Source organism: Helianthus annuus, chromosome 16, assembly GCF_002127325.2.
Source record: "Helianthus annuus cultivar XRQ/B chromosome 16, HanXRQr2.0-SUNRISE, whole genome shotgun sequence".
Classification (NCBI taxonomy): domain Eukaryota; kingdom Viridiplantae; phylum Streptophyta; class Magnoliopsida; order Asterales; family Asteraceae; genus Helianthus; species Helianthus annuus.
In genome coordinates this window covers 68713117-68722545 of record NC_035448.2, presented here as the reverse complement: position 1 = coordinate 68722545, position 9429 = coordinate 68713117, and the positions used below count along the sequence as shown (strand labels likewise).

Sequence of the window (9429 nt, the reverse complement as noted above, 5' to 3'; positions counted from 1 at the left end):
ATTAATTTATTCAGCTATAAATGCTCATACTTTTATGAAATATTTTTTCGAACTCACCACCACTGTTTGAATGCCACCTTTCTGTTGCATGAGATTACGGTAATCCTATTCTGCTCATAAATGTTTTCGGTATTTATAGCACCTATCAACTCTTCTTCATCCTCACATTTTACAAATTTTCTCTTGTCTTTAGGGTTTGAAATGGAAGATACCAATCAAACTCCTTTGCTCCTTGAATCAGTCGATGCAGCTGTTTCTGATGATGTCCATTCTAATGGGGCTCCTTCACCCGTAGTTGAAGAAGACGATTTGGATCTAATTCTATGGAGAATGATCAATGACGGGTCTTGGTTATCTGGTACAGATCAAGTTATGGGAGAACAATCTGAATTTCCTCCGGAGCAGTCGTGGCGGAACCCTAATAATCAGGCCGGAGATATAAACATGACTTGTATCGCCTTTGCTGCCATACTATGTTCACTTGGTAAAAATCTTATACATAAAAATTTCTTATATTTTTTCACAATTGATTTATTTATCTGTATATAACAAGTGGAGTAGGATTTTATATCTGTCGAACTTGCATCCTTCAGTTATTTGTGTTTAGGGTTTTGACGTCCAAACCGGGTTGTGAACAGAAACCGGTTTGAAACTGATATGGAGAGGAGCCCTCACAAATCGGGTCCATGGGTTTTGACTTCTTTTTACTACAACCCGATTTGGTTTAGGTTTGAACCTGATGATTTGTGTACCTCTATTTGAAATTTGTAATTCAATTGAGTCCACAAAGAAGTCAATGGTGAACAAATCCTTGATTTGGCTTTTTGGTCAAACTGTATTTTTAGAATAATTATAAAACTTGGACTTGAGGTCAACACACAGAATCCTGATTTGAAATGTTGTAATATATAATATTACCATTTTTGTGTATCTTCTTGTGGAATAGATGTACTAGAACATCAATTTCATGTAGAATGCTTGTTATTAGTTCCATTTTTATATATATCTTACTTTTATACTAAAAAGGTAAATATATGTGACATTATAACAGTATGTTTCTCCATGGGATTTGGAAGTTACAAAACGCGGACAATTGCAGTAGCCATGGGTTCATCCGTCCTGATTCAACCAAACCGTTTGTTTGTGGAGACCATAAGTGTAAGATTTAGTGTCCATCAATTAACTTTCAGTAGTATTGTTTTACGTTGATAATTGTTATAATAGGTGGAGCAACCATCCATAGACAAAGATAAGGATGGACCAACCATATACCGGTTTACCAAGGAACCGCCTCTAGTTATAAGTATTTGGTCTGAGGTACTTTATGCATCTCTTCAAGCCCATACCCAGAAGGCAAGTTCTTGGAATTTCAGTTATTTGCTCATGTTATAATAAAAATTCTTTTAAAACATTTTAATTACTTCCTTTTTTGCAGGAGTGGATGTACTTCTTGAACGAGGGATCACAGATTAATATTTCTTACAGTGTAATCAGTTCTTCAAAACTGTTTCTTACGATCGCTCACGGTAATTTAAGTTGTTTCAGCTTCTTATTTCTGACAACTAGTTTCATGTACAAGTCATCTATTTTACCAATTCATTTAGTTCAATCAGAGTATATATTAAGCACCAAGTTCATAGAAAGTATTGGAACTCAGACATCTTATTCATTTATTGATAAATCATAAGTTATTGCATCCCAAACGACAAAGGAATCAAACCATCAATCATGAACAGAAACTAAGATCAAAGAGAAAGGGATGAACCCTTAAATCCAATCTTGAGTTAACCAATCGACCTTGTAAGTGTACACTGACTCGATCTATATACATATGTGAGGGAAACAACACATCCCTTTTGAAACATCACAACCTTACATCCCATATGTATGTTTCTGTCTCTAACTTTCAAACCTAAGATAATGACCCCCAATTTAATTATAATTACATAATAAACTACAAACTATACAACACACTGTTTACACAATATTGACTCTAAATTCTGTATTAAAGTTGTATCAAACAATTAAGGCTAGCAGTCTTATTGATTCTTCTACTTGTGATTCCGACTTGAATTGCTTCTTTGTTTTGATCCATCAATCATCTTCAAGTTGGCAAGATCAATCTAGATTCCTTCTTGGCCTCCATGAGGACAATCTCTAAATCCTCTAATCTTGCTTGAATCCTTGATTGCGTCTTTATGACAACTTGAGTATGATTTTGATCCGACTTCCATTATCCTTTATCACTTGACTCTCCTGATTCCCTCTTGGTCATCTTGCATGTTTTATTCGAGTTTGTCAACATCCTGGCTGAAACTTATAGTTACATCTCTGAAATCAAGGCTTGAAAAGGATTTTGGTTCTCCTTCAATTGTTAGTGATGAGAAATCGCAACATGTGAAACTTTCAATTCGTTCACTTTCAATTCCTTATGTGTTTTCTTGTTCCAGAATCCAAGTGCAAAGTAGATAACCTATCGTGATCCTCTTCTGGACAACATACCTTAGGTCTCGTTTGAATTCAATCATTTCACCTTGCGATTTCAAACTGATCCCTTTTGGATCCTTCAAGCTTACTTGGAAAACGCATTGTCATTTTGATACGATCCTGTGACCCGTTGACCCGACCCGTGAAACTCTCACGTTTAGTTTGTTTTATGTTGCATGCATTTAGGAGAAGTTTCATTCTTACGTGTCCCACGTTGTCATTAGTTGGAAGAAATTCCATTGCATTAAAATAGGAACACATTTCAATTACTGCATGCATGATTTCCTAATGTTTAGCAAGAAGTTATTTATTGGCATATTTTTATTCCATGTACGTTACACATTGAGTTTAATGAGAAAATTTATTGAAAAGTTCTAGTGTTCTTCAAACTCCAAAGATATCTTTATTGGTGCTTTCATTGAGATCCGGGGAGTGGATCAAACTCCAAAGATATCTTTGGAGTTTCACGGGTCGGGTCAACGGGTCACAGGATCGTATCAATACTCCCGCCCTAAAAAATGTCCTTGTCCCTCAAGGACGGGACACGCGTCCATGGTGGCCGCCATTCATGTCTTCCGGCTGCATTCGGCTTCGTTGTAACGTAACATCTCGATTGGTGCCAGGGAGGTCGCCAATCTCGTCGTACGGTGGCGTTTGGTTCTATGTTGTTCAATGGCGAGACTCGGGTTTTGTGGGTGTCATGTTGGGTAGGTGAATGTGCAGTTTTGGGGGCTGGTTTAGGGTGTCGATGGGTGCCGTTTGAGGTAGGTTTTGGTGTGGTTGGTGCGGTAGAATAGGTTCTTTTGGGCGCGGTTTTTGGGGTAGTTTTTTAGGTTGACGATGGGTGCGTTTTTTGGACGCGGATGATTTTATTTGGTGTAGGAGGGGTTTTGGAGCAAACGGTTTGGGTGGCGGAACAAACGGCTTGAGTGGCGGACGAGCGGCGAGTGGAGGTGGTGGAGGTAGACCGAGACTAGCGCAAAACTCGACGAGGCGTTGTTGGTTTTTCTCGATATTAGCCCACATTTCGTCGAGCAACAATGTGATTTTTGAGGTCATGATGGAGGTGAATTCGGGAATGAAAGCACCAAATGATAGAGATCCGGAGAGTGGATCAAACTCCAAAGATAGAGATCCGTAGAGTGGATCAAACTCCAAAGATAGATAACCCTTAGAGGGGGTTAAGCTCCAAGAATATAGATGAAGAACACTAGAACTTTTCAATAAATTTTCTCATTAAACTCAATGTGTAACGTACATGGAATAAAAATATGCCAATAAATAACTTCTTGCTAAACATTAGGAAATCATGCATGCAGTAATTGAAATGTGATCCTATTTTAATGCAATGGAATTTCTTCCAACTAATGACAACGTGGGACACGTAAGAATGAAAGTTCTCCTAAATGCATGCAACATAAAACAAACTAAACGTGAGAGTTTCACGGGTCGGGTCAACGGGTCACAGGATCGTATCACATTTCAACCGAACTTGAACTAAAACTCAAGCCATTAGTCGTTTTGATTATTTCCCTTTCTACCCAGACCATCACCAAGTTCCAGACTTACAAAAACACTTCAATGAATTCTGTTTTCCGACCATGATAAACATGAATACATGACTTCGGTCTTGGGTTCCTTCTTTTGAATTTGATAAATAGACTACAAGAACTTCGTTCTAATTCTATTTCCCAATGATGAATAACACGACGTTTTTCTTCATTCACTGCAACTCTCTGGAATGATGATTGAAATTTGAAAACAATGATCATGATGCTCAGATATAGCTCACTGTAGATCCCATTCGATGATTGATCAAAACATAAACGAAGAACATGTTTGTTTATAATAATTACTTGATATATATACAATACGTAAGGGAAACGACATATCCTTCTTGAAACCCTACATCCATATGTATGTTTCACTTTCTAACTTCAAACCTAATATAATCTGATTATAATTATATAATAGAATCCAAAGTATACTTTAAACTAATTACATCATTGTTTCTTTCATTTATAAGGGATTTAGTAATGGTAAATCTTTCGTTTATATTTATAGCAAACAGCTTTGTATTGTATGATCGGTATGAATCATGAAGTATATATACTTAGATACATGAGAAGGGTCATGAAAGACCATCATTGGTAAAATTGAAGATTTTTAGTGTGTTTGATGACTTAAGATTGCTTCAGTGTGCCGATTATTCTTCATTATATTATATTATACAGTGATACATGTAACTTTGCAGGAAATAATCATGGTTATGGGCGTGATTATAGTGATGGTTATTGTTATTCTTCTGGCCAATGTAAGTATGACCAGTCAGGTCTAAATCCCACCCTCTCCTGGAACATCATTCAAGGTAAGAATGAAAGATTGAATATCAATATTATTGATCTATGTTGAGGTATTCTTATTGTTATATTGTTTTTATGATCAAATAGGAAACGGTATAATCCAACAAAATATTTTACTTTCTGGTAATTACTACATTACGGTGGAGAATCTAAACCTTGAGATGGAAGAGGTAAGCTAGAAATTTGTATTTATTATATTAATTAACTATATTCCAGGTTCCAATTCATATAATATGTCTACTGTCATTGGTGTAAATTATGTTTTAGGTCAAAATTGTTTGTTGTGCCAAGGTAGGGATTAAAATGTAATTAGATCATTAGGGTAATGATGTTTTCATCACGCTAGTTGTGACGTTAGAAGGCATCAGTTCGATGTGCATATATGCGTACATAAATCTGTATGAAAACGTTAGTGGAATCATACAAGTAACTTGTGTTGTTGCCCTTTGTGTTTATCAATTTCACCTCTGATTTCCAACAGTTATTGGTACTTCTTGTTGTTTTCTTGCTCCTTGATATGTACAATATGAGACAACCATAACTAGCTAAGTTACCAGTTTCATTTGAGTTCATTAGCTTGATTTAATGTTATGTGAATATTTACTTCCCAGAATTTATATTTTTCACTTTCAAGAATTAGTCTAGTGAACATAGTTAAAAGATGATTATTCATCATGTAAATATATATCAATTTTTTACTTGGTGATTTTTACCTTTTCTTTTATGCATCTGAACAGGTGGAATTAAACATCAGTGGAAGGGCCTTGATTTATGATACCGATAAGGCGTACTACATGTGTAAGCTGGCACGAGGTCGTTGTGTTTTTCCAGTGTTGCTACTTGAAGAAAACCATGTTGTTTTGACAACCTCTCAATTTAATGATCAGGTAACAACATCATGTTGTATATATGGTGATATGCATTAGCTTTTTGTGTTACCTTGACATCCATTGAACAATAGCCAACCATGATTTAACATAATTATGGTTGTGCCACAACATTTAATGGTGTGGTATGCCAAGGGCATAAAGCTGAGTTTTCATTCGGCGATACAAAGCCAAGTAACGCTTCAACAACTAATGTGTTAGCCCCTCATCTCACTAGTGTTACCACCTAACTCGATACCATAACCTTGTTTCCCGTTCAAGTAAGTACCATTCCTACCCCAAACAACTACCACCGGTCATCTATACATACTACCCCAACTTTCTTAACCAAATACATCACAAACACACATGTTATGCAAGTTACTTCTGTTTGCAGTGTAGACAAAAGCATTAATGGTGAATAATATAACAAGTGCTAGCATCATTTTAACTTAGCCAAATATGTTAATTAAGTACTTAATGAGGAACGTATTGTAGCTACGTATTAATATGGATTTCGCCTTTCACAAGGTGTGGACATGCCCGTATATATTACATGTATAGCATAATGTATTTTTTTGTTTGATCCATGTTAGCATTTGTTCAAGCTTGAGAAGGTTCATATATAAGAATATGAATCACCCAAACCAAGGGCGTTTTTGTCCTTAATCCTTGCTCTTTAGGTTAATTGTTTATTTAATGGCATTATTGTCCACATAGCAGCCTAGGTTGATCATCATAGTTTTCTCCTACATACATCACATTTTTTAAGTTAGAAAAACGAATTTGTGTTTCCCCTTTCATGGTGAGATGGTTTGCCGTTTTCTAGGGTGCTTCCAAGATGCACCTTCTCTCTAGAATAACATACTTTCAAAGCTATGCATCTCTCCTAATAGAAACTCGGCACAACTTTATTGATAAAAAATCGAGTGTGTTCTAGAGACGGACTCCAAACATTTTTTATTGAAGGTTTTTAAATATTGTTAAGAATAAATGAGTTGATGCCCCTCAATTTATAACTCTGATTCTATTGCCACATTCATGTGTTTCAAGATTTTACACATTTAAAACATACATAGTACTAGACGCGTGAAAATTTACTGAAATCATTTTTTCTGGACATAAGTTGAAAGAGATATCTTATCTTTCTGCGTCATCTTTCTTGATTAAACATGTTGATAGATCTTGACCTACACCTAGTTCTTTGAAGGTTAGTCATTAATTATTTGGTCAGGAAGATCGAGCACGCAATCAGAAAATGTTTTTTGTTCATTAGTGAGGTTATTGGTTGAAGTTTTTGTGGCTAGATAGGTCAGCGCATTCAAATTTAACTCTATAAATGAGGTTTGTAGATCTTGATAACAATCAGGGTCGTAAGATATGTTACTGAACTCTTTAGTTTTAGTTATGATGGTTATATTTGGAGAAACAAACTTACCTCACAAGTTGTCCGATATGTGAAGTGAAAACCTGCTTGATTTACCTGGGTATACGGTTGATCTTGACACCTGCAATGTAAATCTAGTATAAAATCTCAAAGTGAATTAAATTTGATTCTCTTGGAGACAAGTATGGATGAAAACAGATGTTAAAGAAATATAATATGTCAAGTAATGGAATGAATTCAGAGTAGGATTGAGTACTAAATAAAAGATTAATGTGACATGAAGGTGAACGAGCCTAATGGGCATTAGCATTAGATGCAGATACCCTATAAATCTCTGTTAATACATATAGAGATAATGAGTCATCGGCGTTAGTATTTGGTATTAATCCTCTTCGATTTTAAAAATCTTACAAAACCTGTCGATGTATGTAGGAAGAGGTGACGATTCATTTATGGAACTAATACAAGATAGTAAAATTACGCTAGTGCGTTTGTGTACCAAACCACGTACATTCTATAATTCTTTATCATTTTCCTGTTTGCATTTCGAATATGTGCCATATGACTGACTGTGTTTGTATATTTGTGAAATATTCTATGAGAGATTTCATATATACATCTTGTCAAAAATCTACATGAATGATGATCAGACTACTCTTTCTTGGTTAGGACACATCCAACAATGATTGGCATGTGAAGTTGTCTTATGGACCGCGATGGATTACATTATTTGGTGGCATTGGTAACTTCTTTTGTTCAACAATAATTAACATGATTAATTATATCTTAATTCTCTGTTTAACTTTTCTTTTTCTTTTTTTGGGTTTTAGTTGTGATGAATGGCATGATGTTGATCGGCATACAATTGTGGAAGAAATATGGTTTTATATAAGGTTAGATAATCAAGAGTGCCTGTAATATATAAAACTAAACAATGTTGCATCAAGTTTGGATTTCATATACACACAAAGACGGTCATGGTTGATGATTTTGAAGGTGTTTTTTTTCTATGTTTTTTTTTCTAAAGTGGCATATCCAAAAAAGAACATCCAAAGAAAGGATTGTAGACCTTACCGGTCCATGATTTCTGGCAATTCCCTTCCAATGCCAGATAAAAAAAGTTGACCCAAATATTTGTCCTCATGTAAATTATGAAAAATAAATATCATAACAGTCTCTTCCATTAATCATTTTATGGATTCTGTTAAACTTATACCGACTCGTCAAATCTTTGAACGTTGTCCTCATGTAAATTATGAAAAATATCACAACTGTCTCTTCCATTAATCATTTTATGGATTCTGTTAAACTTATACCGACTCGTCAAATCTTTGAACGTATTTGTTTTCGTATAATCGCCTAAGTGGATTTTAGTTTTACTCCGTGAGTTTTATTAGGATTTCTCATCTTGATGTCTTGATCCTAAAGCTACATGAATGTATATTGTGTGGAATGTGTGGTTCAATGAACACAAGTTACTGTTGATGGACTATTCTGGATGCAGCTAGTGTCGGTCTGCCTGAAGTCGAACGACGTTCCTCCATCGTTCGACTCGAAGAACGAAGATCAAGTGACATTAAATAAATATTATAAAAGTCGCATGGAAATACTTTAAAGTGAAGACATTAAGTCCATGCATGTCACATACAAACCATCGTTTGGAGCGTGGTCCTTTGTTTGGAATTCCTTATTTGATGGAACCATCGTTTCAATATACACAATGAAAGACCAAAAAAAACAGGGGTATCCTAATTTTTTTTAGAATCAGGGGTATCCTTTGTATAACACGGGAAAAACTATACAAATTTTACACTACGTAGACAAAGTTGAGGTGTATTTTTACACTACGAATACGGGTTGAGCCGTAGCCCGTGCAGCCCCTACTAACACCTTAACTATCACTTAGAATATGAGCTTGAATGAGCAATATAGAGTGTGTGTGTGTGTGTGTGTGTGTGTGAGGGAGTATTGGAGCTTTCATTGTACAAAAACTCTGCTCGAATCAATATATGACATGTTGATCGCTAAAATCTTTATTTATTGATACATACTCCCACTCGGTTGTGGTGTAACTTGGATTCTTCACTCGTTATACCATTCGAAACAACAAATCCTTGTATTCGAGATCCGAAATTTGGACCTACAGTTATCATTCCATAAAACACAGGCATCATTCCACTCTACATCCAAATTAAGCTTCCTCACCACCTACCACAAACTATAGTTAGTCTCTATGAGATTTGTTGACTTTCAAGACTTTTGATCCGTGAGTATATTCATACGTTTAGTGATGTTTCGTAGGACGCTTGGATGGTCCCATGTTAAC

At 35.5% G+C, this 9429-nt stretch overlaps 1 protein-coding gene across 1 annotated transcript; it reads left to right on the top strand.

The window, feature by feature from the left end:
- The first annotated feature begins 201 nt into the window (after nucleotides 1-201).
- LOC110876866 (E3 ubiquitin-protein ligase APD1-like) lies at nucleotides 202-8187 on the top strand. Its single transcript, XM_022125026.1, has 9 exons — nucleotides 202-484; nucleotides 1052-1158; nucleotides 1225-1317; nucleotides 1436-1526; nucleotides 4742-4855; nucleotides 4938-5020; nucleotides 5118-5141; nucleotides 5588-5737; nucleotides 8131-8187. Exons 1-9 carry the CDS (start codon nucleotides 202-204, stop codon nucleotides 8185-8187), a joined length of 1002 nt encoding a protein of 333 aa, XP_021980718.1.
- Nucleotides 8188-9429: the final 1242 nt, after the last annotated feature.